The sequence below is a fragment of the Chaetura pelagica genome, unplaced genomic scaffold (genome assembly GCF_000747805.2).
Source record: "Chaetura pelagica isolate M959 unplaced genomic scaffold, ChaPel_1.0 scaffold1212, whole genome shotgun sequence".
Taxonomy (NCBI): domain Eukaryota; kingdom Metazoa; phylum Chordata; class Aves; order Apodiformes; family Apodidae; genus Chaetura; species Chaetura pelagica.
Genome location: NW_009952356.1, coordinates 145,878 through 162,680, shown reverse-complemented (window position 1 = coordinate 162,680; position 16,803 = coordinate 145,878). Strand labels below are relative to the sequence as shown.

At 52.3% G+C, this 16,803-nt stretch overlaps 1 protein-coding gene across 1 annotated transcript in view; it reads right to left on the bottom strand.

Moving 5' to 3' along the window:
- DENND6B (DENN/MADD domain containing 6B) overlaps positions 1-16,803 on the bottom strand; it is a 27,897-nt gene that overhangs the window by 9,207 nt on the left and 1,887 nt on the right. Inside the window, 16 exon segments of the mRNA XM_010007858.1 lie at positions 594-703; positions 1,243-1,296; positions 2,453-2,542; positions 2,944-3,008; positions 3,937-4,002; positions 5,315-5,409; positions 5,505-5,600; positions 6,445-6,567; positions 7,150-7,205; positions 7,948-8,010; positions 8,253-8,332; positions 10,485-10,590; positions 12,713-12,793; positions 13,796-13,911; positions 15,099-15,141; positions 15,238-15,276. Coding sequence (XP_010006160.1) covers positions 594-703; positions 1,243-1,296; positions 2,453-2,542; positions 2,944-3,008; positions 3,937-4,002; positions 5,315-5,409; positions 5,505-5,600; positions 6,445-6,567; positions 7,150-7,205; positions 7,948-8,010; positions 8,253-8,332; positions 10,485-10,590; positions 12,713-12,793; positions 13,796-13,911; positions 15,099-15,141; positions 15,238-15,276 — 1,283 coding nt within the window.

The following is a 16,803-nucleotide window of genomic DNA, read 5'->3' as shown; positions in this document are numbered from 1 at the left end:
GGGGAGGGTTAGCAGAGGCATCTGTCAGGTGTTTAATTGCCAGCCCAGCCTTAAACCTTGACCCTGATGTCAGAGACAAATTCCCTCCTTCTTCAGCATCAAGGACTCAGCTGAAGCTCCTGAAGGTGGAGAAATGGCAGATTCCAAACCCCACTGTATCTACTCAGTGAAGAGACCTCCTAAACCACAGAGTGACAGAGTGGTGGGGCTGGAAAGGAGCTCTGGGGATCATCCAGCCCAGCCCCCTGCTGGAGCAGGGTCACCTCCAGCAGATCCCACAGGAACACATCCAGGGGGTTTGGGATGTCCCCAGGGATGGAGACTCCATCACCTCCCTGGGCAGCCTGGGCACCCTCACAGGAAAGTTCCTCCTGATGTTCAGCTTGACTCCTTCACAGGGCTCACTCTGCCCTGGTTTTGCTCTTCCCAACCACTGTTAGTTAATTGATTCCTGGCAGGTACAAGTTCTCCAGGTGACCAGTCTCTGTCCTGAAACCCCCTTTTTTCCCTCCCGGTTCCACTTCAGGATTTGCTGCTGGCTGCCACTTGCAGCAGCTGCCCTGGGGACAAGAGCAGGAAGGACCCCAGCTCACCTGTAGAGGCCCAGCCAGTCCCCCCTCAGCACACAGGTGAGCTGGGGACCCGCGTGCTCCAGGCTCCTCAGGAAATCCTCCTGGCGGAAGGGCCGGATCTGGGGAGGATTCTGCAGAACAGAAAGCCCAGGTCACAGCAGGCCCAGGGCAGCAGGAGCAGGAATCTGGCTCTACAAGGGAAGGGGCTGATGAGGCAGCCTCAACAACTGCTGCACGAGCATCTTAACCAGCCTTGCTGGTAAGATTCAAGCTGGAGCCCCAGCAGCACAGGCAGCACCTGCCCCAGGTTTGCTGCCATTTGCAGTTGGGTTTTGGTTTTTTTTCTTAAAGGAGTAATAAACTTCTGCCTGGAGTGAGGGAAGTTCACACAGTGCAGCAGGGTGTGATCAGCGTGTGGCACAACCACTGCCAGTCCTCTCAGGCAAAGGAAAGCAGAAGGGACTGGAAAATGGAATCACAGAATGGTGAAGGTTGGAAGGGACCTTCAAGATCATCAGGTTCCAGGGACCCCTCCCACCAGCCCAGGCTGCACAAGCCTCATCCCACCTGGCCCTGAACACCTCCAGGGATGGGGCAGCCACAACCTCCCTGGGCAACCTGTTCCAGTGCCTTCCTACCCTCATGGTGAAGAATTTCTTCTGGCACAAACCTTCCATGGAGTAATGGCTCTCTGCAGAGGCATCAGACTTGCAATATAATGCTCCTAGGAAGAAATTAAAAAATGCAATTTAAAGAAGTTCCAACAATTGAGGAGCCTCTAGCATGGTCACTTCTCCAGTGCATCACAGGCTCAGCCAACAGCCTCCTCCTCTCTGCTGTTTCTTTCCTTCATCATTGCATTTTAGATGAAATGAAATGTTCCAGCTCGTTTCCCACCAGGGGCTGGGTCACAAAATGACACTGCAGGACTCCTCAGTGTGCCATGTGAGAGAAGGTCAGGTGGGAAGGAGATGGCAGGAGGGACTGGAATGTGAGAAGATGCTCTGTTCTCCTGAGATGTTGTAGAAAAACAAGTGGAGGAGCCAAACTGGCCAGTCACCCAAAAAGCACCAGCACCTTCCTAGTGGAGCTGGACAGGGGAGGCCCTGAAGGAAAGCATCAGCTCAGATCTGCCTTAGAGGGGTGATCACCACATGGACAGGTCTCTTCAGCTCCACAGCAAGGCTCCCCAAAGCCCAGAGGGAGGGTTTCCCACTGGAAAAGGGTTTGATTGCAGAGTTCAAAGGGAAGAGGAATTTTCTGGGCTCCCATCCCTTCCCTGTGGATCTGCCTTGACTCACCTGTTCCAGAGAGCAAAGAATTGGCAGTAGAATCAAACCCCAGGGAACAACTGTTCTGCACTGCAGGAGCAATGTCCTGACTTCACACCCTGTGAGCTGAATATCCAGCTGCACTTTTATGCCAATCACTGGGATTTGTGATCAAGAGACATTTTGTTCCCTTCCATGAAATAAAACACCTTTATCATGTGCCACATCTGCACGTTTTTTGAAGCCCCCCAGGGATGGGGACTCCAACCTCCCTGGGCAGCCTGGGCCAGGGCCTGATCCCTCTTTCAGTATGGAAATTCTTCTTCTAAACCTCCTCTGGGCAACTTGAGGCCACTTCCTCTTGTCCTGTTGACATTTACTTGGGAGAAGAGGCCAACCCCCACCTCCCTGCAACCTCCTTTCAGGGGAGAGGGCCATGAGGTCTCCCCCCCTCAGCCTCCTCTTCTCCCAGCCAAACCACCCCAGCTCCCTCAGCCTCTCCTCACAGGACTTCCCCTTCCCCAGCTTGGCTGCTCTTCTCTGGACACTCTCCAACACCTCAATGTCCTTCCTGTAGTGAGACCCACTGAGGAGGGGAATCCCACTCACCAGGGGAATGATGAAGCTCTGGGTGAGCTCCAGGAGGTGCCTCCTCAGCAGGGCACTCTGCACTTCGGACGGGCGCTTCCTCTGGATGCCCTGCAAGAGCAGCACAGTCACAGCCCCTGCTCTCCAGCCACAGGGCTCCCAAACACTTCAGTTAGAAGCCACCAGCCCAGAGCACTCTGGAAAACCCCACTGCCCAAAATCCATGTACATCCATCCCCCTCCCTGGTGCAAGGCACCGCTCACGTTTCACCACCTACAACCTCCACGCGCTTCTTTTAATTAGGGCTGTTCTCAGGTTTCATCAGTGCCATTAACCTATAAGCAACTGAAAAACTTAAAAGTTGACATGACAAACATGCCCAAGGATAAGAACCATCACACACTGTAAAAAGGCTGTTCCTTTTGGAGAGTTCTGCCAGTTCAAACCACCTGTCAGGATGGATTTCCCACAGAGACACAGGGTGTGGGTGACACGGGAGGGGCTCACTCACCTTCAGCAACCTTTTGATCAGGGTTTTGTCCTTGTGAAGGAAGGTTTTGTAAGAAGTATAGATGCCTAGATTGGAAAAAAACAAACAAACAAACCAAAACCAGAAGTTAGAAACAAAACTTTGCCCATACATCTAGGGAAGGCTCTGGAGAATGTACCATCATGTAGTGCAGGGAGCAGAGAACTGGAATTCCCAGCACAAACCCTGGCAGGGAATGATAAAAATAAAGACCAATTACAAAACTGATTGCATTGCTAATGTAGTCAGAGGTCAGAGAAGGACTGAAGGACACTAAACCATCTCCAGAACCTCCCTATGGTGACATAACTCAGTGAGCCAGCCCATGGCCAGGCCTGAGCTGAGCAGTTAGTGAAGTGGCAGCTACATCTCAGTAAGCACCTTCCTTTGGCTTCCACCACATCCCCAAAGCTGCTGTGATATCCAGAGTAAAACTGCAAAAAAATAACATTTAAAAGTTGTATTTTATCCAAAAATAAAATGTAAAACCAAGTAAAGGAAATTAGAAATTGTCCCAACACTAAAATAATTTGTTCAATTGGCTTTTTCAATCTCAGAACAGAAATGTAATGGCTTTAAAGTGGAAGAGGGGAGGTGAGACAGCAGGGAGCAATTCTGGGCTGTGAGGGTGGGGAGAGCCTGGCCCAGGTTGCCCAGGGAAGCTGTGGCTGCCCCATCCCTGGCAGTGTTGAAGGGCAGGTTGGATGGGGCTTGGAGCAGCCTGGGCTGCTGGGGGGTGTCCCTGCCCATGCAGGGGTTTAATCTAGATGATCTTTAAGGTCCCTCCAACCCAAACCATTCCATGACTCTATGCATGTTTTCTGGGATACCAGAATAGAACTGTGGATGGAAAGGTGAGAAGCTCACAACACTGAACTGCCCTTTGTTGAGGTCCAAAGAACAACCTACATAATGTTCACTGCAAAATCCCCCAGGTGGAGGACAAATAACATGAAATGAGACAAAAGGCCTCACCTGGTTTTGTGTCTAGAGTTTTTAGTTTAGCTGGCTTCTTCACCTTGACTTGCTTGGGCAGGTCTCCTGTGACAAGACAGCAAAGGAGCAGCTGAGGCTCAGAATGGACCCTCCCAGCTCACAGGTGAGGGACCTGGCAGCTGAGAACACCCAGTCCTGCACTTCTCTCCCATCTGCCCTCAGCTCCACCCTCACACAAGCCCACTGATGTGCTGGCTGTGCTGCTGCAGCTTTGGGACAGGAACATGTTATGGAGCCATTGCAAACCCCCACTGCTCAACCTAGAGCTTCTCTTGGCTTCACAGATAATTATCAGTCTCTCTCTCCACCTCCATGAGCTTCTCTAAGCAATTTTCTCTTTCCAGGCCAGGAAGGACTTCTCCTCTTCCTAATACTTCAGAAAAAAACCCACAACAAGTTTTCCTGTCAACAATTCACCTTCACCCCTGTTTGCACTCATCCTGCACGACTGGGGACTGTGCCAACCTCATGAAGCTCATCAAGGCCAAGAACAAGGTTCTGCACCAGGGTGAGGGCAATTCCCAGCAGAGATCCAGGCTGGGGGGAGAATGGATGGGGAGCAGCCCTGAGGAGAAGGATTTGAGGGTGTTGGGTGAGGAGAAGATCAACAGGAGCCAGTAAAGCCACCTGTGTCCTGGGCTGGCACCAGCACTGGGACCAGCAGGGACAGGGAGGGGATTGTCCCCTCTGCTGAGACCCCCCTGCAGGGCTGGGGCCACCTCTGGGGTCCCCAACACAGGAGGGACATGGAGCTGTTGGAGAGAGTCCAGAGGAGGCCCCGGAGATGCTGGGAGGGCTGGAGCAGCTCTGGAGCCAGGCTGGGAGAGTTGGGGTGTTGAGCCTGGAGAAGAGAAGGCTCCAGGGAGACCTGAGAGCAGCTTCCAGTGCCTGAAGGGGCTCCAGGAAAGCTGGGGAGGGACTTGGGACAAGGGCAGGGAGGGATGGGAGCAGGGGGAAGGGGTTCCAGCTGGCAGAGGGAGCTGGAGCTGAGATGGGAGGGAGAAATTCTGGGCTGTGAGGGTGGGGAGAGCCTGGCCCAGGTTGCCCAGGGAAGCTGTGGCTGCCCCATCCCTGGGGGCGTTGAAGGGCAGGTTGGATGGGGCTTGGAGCAGCCTGGGCTGCTGGGAGGTGTCCCTGCCCATGGCAGGGGGGGGAAGAGCTCTGAGGTCCCTCCAAGGTCTGTGATTCCACAATACCCTCCTGAGGGAGAGCCCAGACTTGCCTTGGGTGTCTCAGCTCTCCCAGGAGGGAGGTGTACATGGAGGGAGGTGTACATGGATGGCCACCACTGCAGCTGTCAGCTCTGCCAGGCTCTGCCAGGCTCTGCCAGCACAGCAGGACTTGGGCTCCCCCTTACCTGCCATTCTGAGCTCCCCCACCCGCAGGATGTGTGGCCAGTGCTGGAGGGTTTTGATGAAGAAAGGGTTGGTGACTCCCACAACAATGTTTGGTCTAGAAAGAAGGGGGGGGAAAAGCAGAACAGAGCTAAGCTGGGGGTTCCTTCCCAGAGACAGTGGCCAGGGGGTGCAGGGGCAGGAGCTACTCACGGAGCCTGGGTCCTGGTGGTGTATTCCTTGAACTCACTGTCGTGGATGGTGAAATAGGGCCTGTAGTCACAGCAGAACCTCAGGGGAGCCAGGCAGCTGGGACAACACACACAAGAGGTGCCACATAAACCTTCACACAGGAGGGAAGTGTGTTCACAGCAGGGTTCTGTCCTCAGGCAGTGTCTTGTTCTCCTACAGGTACCACTTGGGAGGAGTCCCAGGCTTTTTATTTATTGTTTTTAAATCTAAAGCAGAGTTCAAAGCTGGGACACAAAGTTCCTCAGGGCTGTGAACCATCAGGTCTCAGTTAGAAGCCAGGTCATCAGTGTGAGAGATTCACTTTTACTCTTCTCTACAACTGGGGGAACATGAGGAAGAGACTCTTGCTCTGCTGTTTGTCTCACATGGAGCTCCTGGAGAAATTCTAGAGGAGGCCCCGGAGATGCTGGGAGGGCTGGAGCAGCTCTGGAGCCAGGCTGGGAGAGTTGGGGTGTTGAGCCTGGAGAAGAGAAGGCTCCAGGGAGACCTGAGAGCAGCTCCCAGTGCCTGAAGGGGCTCCAGGAAAGCTGGGGAGGGGCTTGGGACAAGGGCAGGGAGGGATGGGAGCAGGGGGAAGGGTTTCCAGCTGGCAGAGGGAGCTGGAGCTGAGATGGGAGGGAGAAATTCTGGGCTGTGAGGGTGGGGAGAGCCTGGCCCAGGTTGCCCAGGGAAGCTGTGGCTGCCCCATCCCTGGGGGTGTTGAAGGGCAGGTTGGATGGGGCTTGGAGCAACCTGGGCTGCTGGGAGGTGTCCCTGCCCATGGGGGTGGGACTGGGTGGGCTTTAAGGTCCCTCCAACCCAAACCTTTCCATGACTCTATGACTCAGCAGAGGAGTGGATCTGCAAGGGACAAACTGCTAGAATTGACCAGTTCCCTGTGCCCCAGATCTGGAGGCATTACCTGGTGAGTGCCAGCACCATTTCTGAGGAAACTGTAGGGGAAGGTGCCATGACAACAAGGGGCTCTCCCAGTAACATCAGCTCCCACAGCATCTGGATGTGGATTAGCACAGGCTGGAAACACCTGCCAGAAAAGGAAGCACAAGGTTAGAAATGCTCTTCAGGAAAGACCAGACACAGTGATGACCTGTGAGACCACCCAGCTCTGCTGCTATCCAGGCCTTAGAAATCCAGGACTGATTCCCAGTGTCCCACAGCAGAAAGCCACGTGTCTTTGTGCTGTTGCTCAACCATTTCCTGTGTGTTTGAAGGACACACTTTGAGGAATGTGGAGCTGCTCACATTGCTCAGGATGTCCTTTCACCTGAGGAAAGGGAAAGGCACCTGGGTTTCAGCAGATGTGCCTCTGCCAGAACAGCACCTAGAATGCTGAAATTTGGGTTCAGACACACTCTGTGTTTGCTTCAGAGCTGAAGTTACCAGCAACCCAGGTCAAGAAGAGAAACCCTTCTCCAGGCAGGAGGCAGGGGCTGTGTTCAGGGCAGTGCACACACTGCACAGGCTCTGCAGGCCCAGCCTTCTCAACTGCTCCCTGCAAAGCACTAACTTGGGATTCTTCATTATCCCTGTGATTTATGGGATCCCCTGAGCAGGGAGAGGGGAGGGCAGATGGAGAGGAGGGGGCTGTGAGGATGGTGGCTCTCACCTGAAAAGATCCAGCTCATGAAGAGTGGGGAGAACCAGTGGGGCTGGTAACAGATTCTAAATGAGAAAGGAAAAAACAAACAACCAACCCAAAGCTGTTAGTAACTGGGAGCATCCTGAGTGAAATGCCATCTAAACTGACCACATCACCCCAAAGCAGCTCCCTCTACACTGTGCTTAAAAAGAAGAGAACAAGGTCAATGCTTAGAGGTACCAGCTAGGAACACATCTGGATTGAGCATTCCAGGTCCAAATGAATTTCCTTTACTAAAAGATTGCCAAGAATCCCCTCTTTTCCAGAGGTGAAAGTGTTCCCTCCCTTTTTCCCCTAGAGTTTCCTCTAGATCCAGACAGAGACAATTATGGTCAATAATATGGGCACCAAAAGCTGTGAGAGATGACAACATCATTCAAAGAAGAGAACCAGGGAGAAGATGAAGAGGAAACAGCCCAGCAGTGAAGATGCTCAGGCAGCAAATGCTGCAAAACAACACCAAGACTGAGACAGGGTCTCGTGGAGACCCACCTGTGCATGAATTCCCAGGAAAGGCAAGGTGGACAAAAACTGGGAGAACAACTCACACCCAGAACTTGAAGCACAAAGATTCTCTGCAGAGAGTCCTTGTTTTGAAAGAGGTGAGAGAGTGTGAACCAGAGGGGGAGCTGAAACCCTATTAATCCCAAGCCAAAAGGGCTTCAAACAGGAAAAGCCTGAAGGAGCAGCAGTTCTCCTCCACCCTCCTTCCTTAGCAGCCCAGACCCTGCTCACCACTGCCCTGTGTCCTGCCACTCATCTCACCTCTTGATTGAACTGCTTCACTGGGCTTGATCCTGGCTTATCCACCCTTGATGGGATTCTCACCTAGATGACAAATAAGAACAGATTATCCAGGGAAATGGGATCAGTTTGCATGCAAACATACTTTGTTTTCTTCCCTAGCAACTATCCAGTTATCAACCTGAGCTGTGTAGAGGTACAGAGGAACAAAGGGGAAGAATCTAGAGCAAACAGGGTTTTTAACAGCCAGAAGAAAAGGGAACCTGTGTTTGACTCCCTGGGTTGCCTGACTCTGCTGCTGAGCACAGACCATCAGCAACCAGTACCTGGATGACAACTCCCATCACGGGCAGGTTCAGAGTCTGTCCTGGCACAGGAGGTGGCCACTGGTCAATCTCATTGCACACTGCAGGGACACAGGGAGAGGAAGAAGTTGAACCTGAAGGTCCACATGGCTCATTCAGCTGGTCCTACAAGTTGTGGCCATTTAATTACTCCTCATTCCTACCTCACGTGTCCCCCTGGTTAATTGCAAGCAAATGTGGGCCAAATAATTCACAGAAGCATGGAATGATTTGGGTGGGAAGGGACCTTAAAGATCATCCAGTCCCACCCCTGCATGGGCAGGGACACCTCCCAGCAGCCCAGGCTGCTCCAAGCCCCATCCAACCTGCCCTTCAACACCCCCAGGGATGGGGCAGCCACAGCTTCCCTGGGCAACCTGGGCCAGGCTCTCCCCACCCTCACAGCCCAGAATTTCTCCCTCCCATCTCAGCTCCAGCTCCCTCTGCCAGCTGGAAACCCTTCCCCCTGCTCCCATCCCTCCCTGCCCTTGTCTCAAGTCTCTTCCCAGCTTTCCTGGAGGCACTGGGAGGTCAGACACCAGACTCAGCTCTGCAGCCCTGCTCCCAGGGCAGGCCCAGCAGCACTGCTGAGCAATCATGACTGAGCTGGATCCTGCCACCAAGACCCAGACAGAGAGGCAGTGTTGGCAGTTTGTTTCTCTCTCTGGGAACACTGTATGCAAAACTGACAGCATCACTGCTGGGGTTGTCAGACACCTCCCCTCAATGCATCCTTCACAGCTGCTTTACAATCCTGACAACCCAACCACCTGGGTGAATGTTTCTCCCTGCTGGGATTTGTTCCAGAATGAACTGATTAATTTGAGCATTTCAGCTGTCCCTCAGGAACCTCCTGACACAACCTGGGATGGATTTCACTGTGCAAACCCCACCCCCCTTCCCAGCCCTGTGTGCTCACCTGCCTCCATGCATGGCTCCAGCTTCTCAAAGTACTCAGGAGCAATCAGCTGCAGCAGGGCCTGGAACAGGTTCACATAGGGCAGGCGTGACACCAGCACCAGGGACTGAAAAACAAGGTACATTTTTAGGAGTCAGAGACCTCCTGACTCGATAAGCAGTGCTGGAAATGGTATTTATACTGCTTATTACAGGGCTACACTTAAAAACCAACAGCAGGAACATAAAAGAGCTCAAAAGCAGCACTTGAACTGGTGGAATTCTTGCTGGCTGCCCAGTCCTTGAGGCTTCAGGCTTTGGGAGACCCTGGGTGTCCACACAGACAAGGAGTTGTTTGGTTTAATGGAGAAGCAGAGTTGGCAGGTTCTACCTGGAGCACCACATCTCAGAGGGATGAGTTTGTGCACAAGACCAACTGAAGGAGAACCTGAAGGGGCTCCAGGAAAGCTGGGGAGGGGCTTTTCACCAGAGAGGGCAGTGATAGGACAAGGGGTAATGGTTTTAAACTGAAAGAGAGGAGACTTAGGTTGGACATCAGGAAGAAATTCTTCACCATAAGGGCAGGAAGGCACTGGAACAGGTTGTCCAGGAGGTTGTGGGAGCCCCATCCCTGGAGGTGTTCAAGGCCAGGCTGGATGAGGCTTGTGCAGCCTGGTCTGGTGGGAGGTGTCCCTGATGGGTGGGTTGGAACCTGATGATCTTTAAGGTCCCTCCAACCTTCACTATTCTGTGATTCTATGAAAAATAAAATGAAATTGCTGAGAGGTTGAAAGGTACCAGAAGAGCCCGACCAGGTGAGAAGTGCAAAGGAGTAGATGGTTGAGGCTGAGGAAACCCTTCCCCCTGCTCCCATCCCTCCCTGCCCTTGTCTCAAGTCTCTTCCCAGCTTTCCTGGAGGCACTGGGAGGTCAGACACCAGACTCAGCTCTGCAGCCCTGCTCCCAGGGCAGGCCCAGCAGCACTGCTGAGCAATCATGACTGAGCTGGATCCTGCCACCAAGACCCAGACAGAGAGGCAGTGTTGGCAGTTTGTCTCTCTCTCTGGGAACACTGTATGCAAAACTGACAGCATCACTGCTGGGGTTGTCAGACACCTCCCCTCAATGCATCCTTCACAGCTGCTTTACAATCCTGACAACCCAACCACCTGGGTGAATGTTTCTCCCTGCTGGGATTTGTTCCAGAATGAACTGATTAATTTGAGCATTTCAGCTGTCCCTCAGGAACCTCCTGACACAACCTGGGAAGGATTGCACTGTGCAAACCCCACCCCCCTTCCCAGCCCTGTGTGCTCACCTGCCTCCATGCATGGCTCCAGCTTCTCAAAGTACTCAGGAGCAATCAGCTGCAGCAGGGCCTGGAACAGGTTCACATAGGGCAGGCGTGACACCAGCACCAGGGACTGAAAAACAAGGTACATTTTTAGGAGTCAGAGACCTCCTGACTCGATAAGCAGTGCTGGAAATGGTATTTATACTGCTTATTACAGGGCTACACTTAAAAACCAACAGCAGGAACATAAAAGAGCTCAAAAGCAGCACTTGAACTGGTGGAATTCTTGCTGGCTGCCCAGTCCTTGAGGCTTCAGGCTTTGGGAGACCCTGGGTGTCCACACAGACAAGGAGTTGTTTGGTTTAATGGAGAAGCAGAGTTGGCAGGTTCTACCTGGAGCACCACATCTCAGAGGGATGAGTTTGTGCACAAGACCAACTGAAGGAGAACCTGAAGGGGCTCCAGGAAAGCTGGGGAGGGGCTTTTCACCAGAGAGGGCAGTGATAGGACAAGGGGTAATGGTTTTAAACTGAAAGAGAGGAGACTTAGGTTGGACATCAGGAAGAAATTCTTCACCATAAGGGCAGGAAGGCACTGGAACAGGTTGTCCAGGAAGTTGTGGGAGCCCCATCCCTGGAGGTGTTCAAGGCCAGGCTGGATGAGGCTTGTGCAGCCTGGTCTGGTGGGAGGTGTCCCTGATGGGTGGGTTGGAACCTGATGATCTTTAAGGTCCCTCCAACCTTCACTATTCTGTGATTCTATGAAAAATAAAATGAAATTGCTGAGAGGTTGAAAGGTACCAGAAGAGCCCGACCAGGTGAGAAGTGCAAAGGAGTAGATGGTTGAGGCTGAAATTAGGGAGATAAACAAAATAAAGGAAAAAAGCAAAGTAAATAAGGCAGATTTTCTTCCAGCAATGCCTTTGTTCTTGTTACTGTTCTGGTTTCTCATGCTTCTCTGTAAAATATATCACTGTTTTATACAACTTCCCCAGCTCAGCCCACGGGAGGTTTTCCTCCTATGCTGATTGTTTTCTTCCTCTAATCATTAATGATTACATTAATTAGGATCCAGTGAAAAATTCTGCAAGAGCCATTTGAACACCTCATTTCCAAGCCAAAGCTCTGCCATTCAAAATAAATAAAATAATTTTTTTAATAAAATAAAATAAAATAAAATAAAATAAAATAAAATAAAATACCAAACAACATCCAGGCATGACAAGATAGTCCAGTGAGGAATCCAGTCCTGTTGGAAGCCTCCCAAAAGGCAAGCACCTTAGTCTGGTATAAACATCTGCTCAGCAGGTTCCTGTGATGCCATTTTGTCTGATCCTCCAACTTTTGGAGTGATCCATCCACTGCTGTAGTGGAGATGAAGAAACTCACTTCTGGATTAGCATGTCTGTGTGAAAGAAACTCCATCTCACTGCCCAGAGGTGGAGGAGAGAGGGCACAGCAGGTCAAGCAGCTGCTGGGACAGGATGGTGACCCCATCTTCCAGCAGCTTCCCAGAGGGGCCTACAAGGCAGGATGGCTCTTTGGAAAGCAGGTGCCCAGAGCTCATTTGTCTGACACAATGGCTTTGTACCTTTGGATGTGAAAATACCCTTTGAAAGAGTAATTCTGTGACCCATGGAGAAAAATGGATCATAGGATATTCTCTGGAAGTCTGAAATCCCACCCTCTTCTGGGCAGTGACCTTAACTGTGTGTCTGAGTAACACAAAGCACTTTGCATGGTTGTGCTGACATAAACAATGCACTTTGTATTATTTTTTCTGTGTCAAAGGAGTTGATGATGAAACACAAAGTTGGTGAGGTACCAGCTGCTAGTTAGCAGCAATCAGCCCAGCAGGAAATCCACTCCCAGATGGCTACTAAGAAGGAAAAGGATGAACACAGTAAGAAGGGTATAAAAGGTGTAACTAGCAAAGCCTGGAAGATCCAAGAACATCCTCTCACTGTCTGTGACACCAGAGCACGTTGTGAGGCAAGTGCTGAAGCACTTCAGGACCTCATGCTTCAGCCAGCAGGTCACTGCTCATGTGATGGCCACCCCATGGCAACCACCTCCAGGTTGGTTTGGAACGACACTTTCCACACAATCCCCTTCTCTGTGACCTTTGCCGTTTCCTGCAGAAGCCCTGGGGGTGTCACGTAGGAGGTGGTGCAGTTTTACAGCTCTGGAGAGGAGCCTCTTTGCAGCTCAAGACCAGCTGGGAGCAGCAAGCTATCTGGTTTCAGCACTCACCTTCTGGAAATAACCTCTCTTCATGGAGCTGTCCTTGACTTGCCTGAAGTAGACGTACCCGAAGTAATGAGCTGCCTCCCGCTGCAAGAGACCAACAGGAGCTGTCACCAGGAGCCAGCTCTGCTCTGGACACCCTCCCTCCAGCCACAGGCCTCCCCACCTGCCTTGCTCCTGCTGCACTTACAGCACTGTTTACCAAAGTTACCCGTGCTCAGCTATCTGGGAGTGCTGACCACCTGGGAAGGTGGGGAGGAGACATAAACCTCGGAATTCCGCAAGGGATGCAGCACCCAGGGAGCATCTTCCATCAGCCCCTTCCTGCTGCACCTTCAGGGCCACCATCTTGGACATGAGGAGGAAGTTCTGGGCTGTGAGGGTGGGGAGAGCCTGGCCCAGGTTGCCCAGGGAAGCTGTGGCTGCCCCATCCCTGGCAGTGTTGAAGGGCAGGTTGGATGGGGCTTGGAGCAGCCTGGGCTGCTGGGAGGTGTCCCTGCCCATGCAGGGGGGGCACTGGGTGGGCTCTGAGGTCCCTTCCAACCCAAGCCATTCCATGATTCCATGCTTGATCAGATTCCCACCCAAAAGCCACCACAGCACACAGGGGCTGAGTCAACACAAAAAGCAGGAGCTCTGGCACTAGGGACCCCTCCAACAACACAACCAGCAGAGCCAACCCCCTGAGCTCATCCTGGCACCCCAAGCTCCCACTGATGGGCTCTAGCTGTCAGTTCTCTTCTCCAGCTGGAGGTCAATGGATGGTTGAGGAAGGAACACACTATCTTCTGAGAGGAGATGTCCTCTACCACACCTGCTGCATTCCTCTCCAGTGGGACCTTCAAGATCATCCAGTTCCATCCCCCCTGCATGGGCAGGGACACCTCCCACCAGCCCAGGTTGCTCCAATCCCCACCCAACCTGCCCTTGATATTTCACGCAGAGAAAACCAACCAAAAGTAGATTTGCCTTTTCAACCCATCCTGGTGTGAGCCAGGATAAACCCAATTCTCTTTCTACTGGTTTATTTTTCCCCAGTGAACTCCCTTCCAGCAGCACAGCCCAGAGGGTGTGAGCAATGCCACAGACCTGCAGGGTGAGGGGGGCTTCTCTGTTGTACTCCCCATGGTCCTCAAAAGGAGCTGCTGTCCTCTGCCCCCCGGACTGACGGAGGCGGAAGCTGAACTGAGTGTCCCCCAGGCCACCTGAGGCAGAGAAGATCACAAGGGGCTCAGGGAGACATTTCAGGAGAGAGAAAGCTGGGGATTGGTTAAACTGGAAATGCTGGTGTTGAGAGGGATGGGGGTTTACAAGGAACCGCAGGACTGAGAATGAAGTGGAGAGGAAAAGCCCAAAGAAATCCAAAAAGCCCAGGGCAAGACAGGGAGAACCCAAGAATTGTATCATGAAGCTGAGCCTTGAATTCTATGATTCCTGCCAGGCCACTGCTGAGAAACCTCAGAGATGTCAGGCAGTATGTCCCCTGGGGAGCTGCAGCCACCACCTCCTCTCCACCACACTGAAAAACCTACAGAGTCCTGAAGCCAACACAAAGAAACCCTGAGCTGAACAACAATCCCTGTTGGAGGGGCAAAAGGAGCTGGGCTGAGCAGGTGCCAAGGGGTCAGTTGTGAGGGAAGAGTGAAGCACACTCAGCTCTCTGAACAAAAGCCACAGCTAGACAGATTGAGGAGCTACAAGAGCTGAGAGGACAGACCCTCTCCCACTGCTGGGAGATGCCCCAGCCTGCTGTGTGTGCTGGGAAGGGATTGCTGGGAGTAAATAATTTACTTTAATAAACGGGACATTTAGGCTGAGTGTTCACTGAGCTCTAAGAACCCAGTGGAATTACCTCCTTAAAGACATTTCAAACTAAACTGGGCAAAGCTGTGGAAAATTAACAGCCTGGAACCAGTCTGAAGGAAACAGGTCCTGGGATGAATTAATGTGCTTATTCCTCACTGCCACCTCCCTGGTCTATAAATACAAGCTCTGGGACAACTTCTGCTGCAAAAGCCTCTCCCCATCTATTTCTCCTGCCTGAGCACTGCACAGCCCACAGCTGCCACCCCCAGGGAACCTGTCCTTCCTGGGTCTTCTGTTGGCAGGGGTGAAGCAGGAGTGTGCCAGCAGGACTGTGCCAGCAGGAGTGTGTGCAAGCTGCTCCAGAAATGGTCCCGTCACCCACTCGCTGGCAGATTCCATCTCCAGAAAGCAAAGCAAGTGACAGGAAGCCTCTTCCTTCAGAGCTAAGGCCTGGCTGCTCCCTGATGGCCCAGGGCTGGAAGCTGCAGCCCACCAGGCTCTGAGCACCAGGGGGAGATTCACTCTTCCCACCCCAAACCCACTTCTTTCCCACAGGCTGCAGGCAGGGCCAGCAGGTGTTACGTACCTGAGTAGGAGTCTGGGAAGGACAAGTAGCAGATACTAGTTTTCTGCAAGAAACAAAAAAGGCAGAGTGAGAAAATCTCCATCACCACTGCCCAGTGTCTGTAAAACCAGGAAAAAGGGGGGAAAAAATTAGACATTACCTCTTTCTCTGTTAGCCTGAAGTCATAAGGATAGACCAGCTGCAAGGGGGACAAGAGCCAGTGAGTCAGTCACTGATCCTCCATGGTCTCTAGATCTAACACCCTTGCTTCATACAGAAATTGCCTGATTTTACCCAAAATAACACATCCTACAAACAGGGCCATCTACTCACTCAGACTCTGGATGCCCCAGGGACCCACTGCCCTGAGCCTGCTGCAAAATCTGTATTTATTCTAGGTTTGGAGACAGACCTTGTATTTTCCTTAGTTTTTCACTTGGGAGTGGGCAAACAACCAGCCCCACCACTCAGCTGGAAACTGCTCTGCAGAGACTCCTGATGGGCACACATCTGTCTCTTTTCAAGCAGGCAGGAGAGGACCCTTCCAATGCTGCTTGAAATTGTGCAAACCTTTACTTCTTAAGCTCCAAGCCTGGAATGCTTTATTATTCAATTTTGCACCTAAATACAAGTTTTAAAATTGCCCCAAATAATGTCCTATACAGAAAGTTTTGGACTTCCTGAGTTTCTAATTGTTGTTTGGAGCAGAGTCACTTTTCATTTGGATTTTTTAAAGCTTGCAAAAATCCTAGAATGGTTGGATGGGAAGGGACCTTAAAGATCACCTAGTTCCAATGCCCCTGCCATGGGCAGGGACACCTCCCAGCAGCCCAGGCTGCTCCAAGCCCCATCCAACCTGCCCTTCAACACCCCCAGGGATGGGGCAGCCACAGCTTCCCTGGGCAACCTGGGCCAGGCTCTCCCCACCCTCACAGCCCACAATTTCTCCCTCCCATCTCAGCTCCAGCTCCCTCTGCCAGCTGGAAACCCTTCCCCCTGCTCCCATCCCTCCCTGCCCTTGTCCCAAGCCCCTCCCCAGCTTTCCTGGAGCCCCTTCAGGCACTGGAAGCTGCTCTCAGGTCTCCCTGGAGCCTTCTCTTCTCCAGGCTCAACACCCCAACTCTCCCAGCCTGGCTCCAGAGCAGAGCTGCTACAGTCACTTCCAATTCTCTAAAACCCACCCAATACCCAATAGCAACAAGAGCTGCTGAGAGGTAAGAACAGGTTCCACAGCAATGAAAGGAGAAGACAGCAGGGACAGACTCAGGATGGGTGTAACCATGAAGCCTTGCACAGGTGAGATGAGGTATGGCAGGAAGAGGCACTGGGGATGACATTTACAGCTGGGGCTGGGAACTGCCTTTGCAGCAGCATCTGCAAAGATACAGGCAGAGGAAGATCAGAGCCCTGAAGGGCAGGGGAAGGGGAGCAGCTACAGGCACAGGGCAGTGACAGTCTAGGCTCTAGCTGTGTGGAGAGCTTAGGAAACAACCTATCCTAAGTACACCAAATAATATAAAGCCTGGTGTTGGACACAGGCTGGGGAACAGATTCTAATCTCTGGGGTAAAAGCCCTTTTTTATCAGTCCTGCCAGCAAGAGAAGCTGCTCACAGCAACCACGGAGCAGCAAGGGGCAGCAAGAGGCTGAGAGGTTTCAGAGCTGGGTGTTCACCTTCCCGAGTGGAGATCTGCTGTCAGAAAGACAAGCCAAGGTTTATTTTGTAG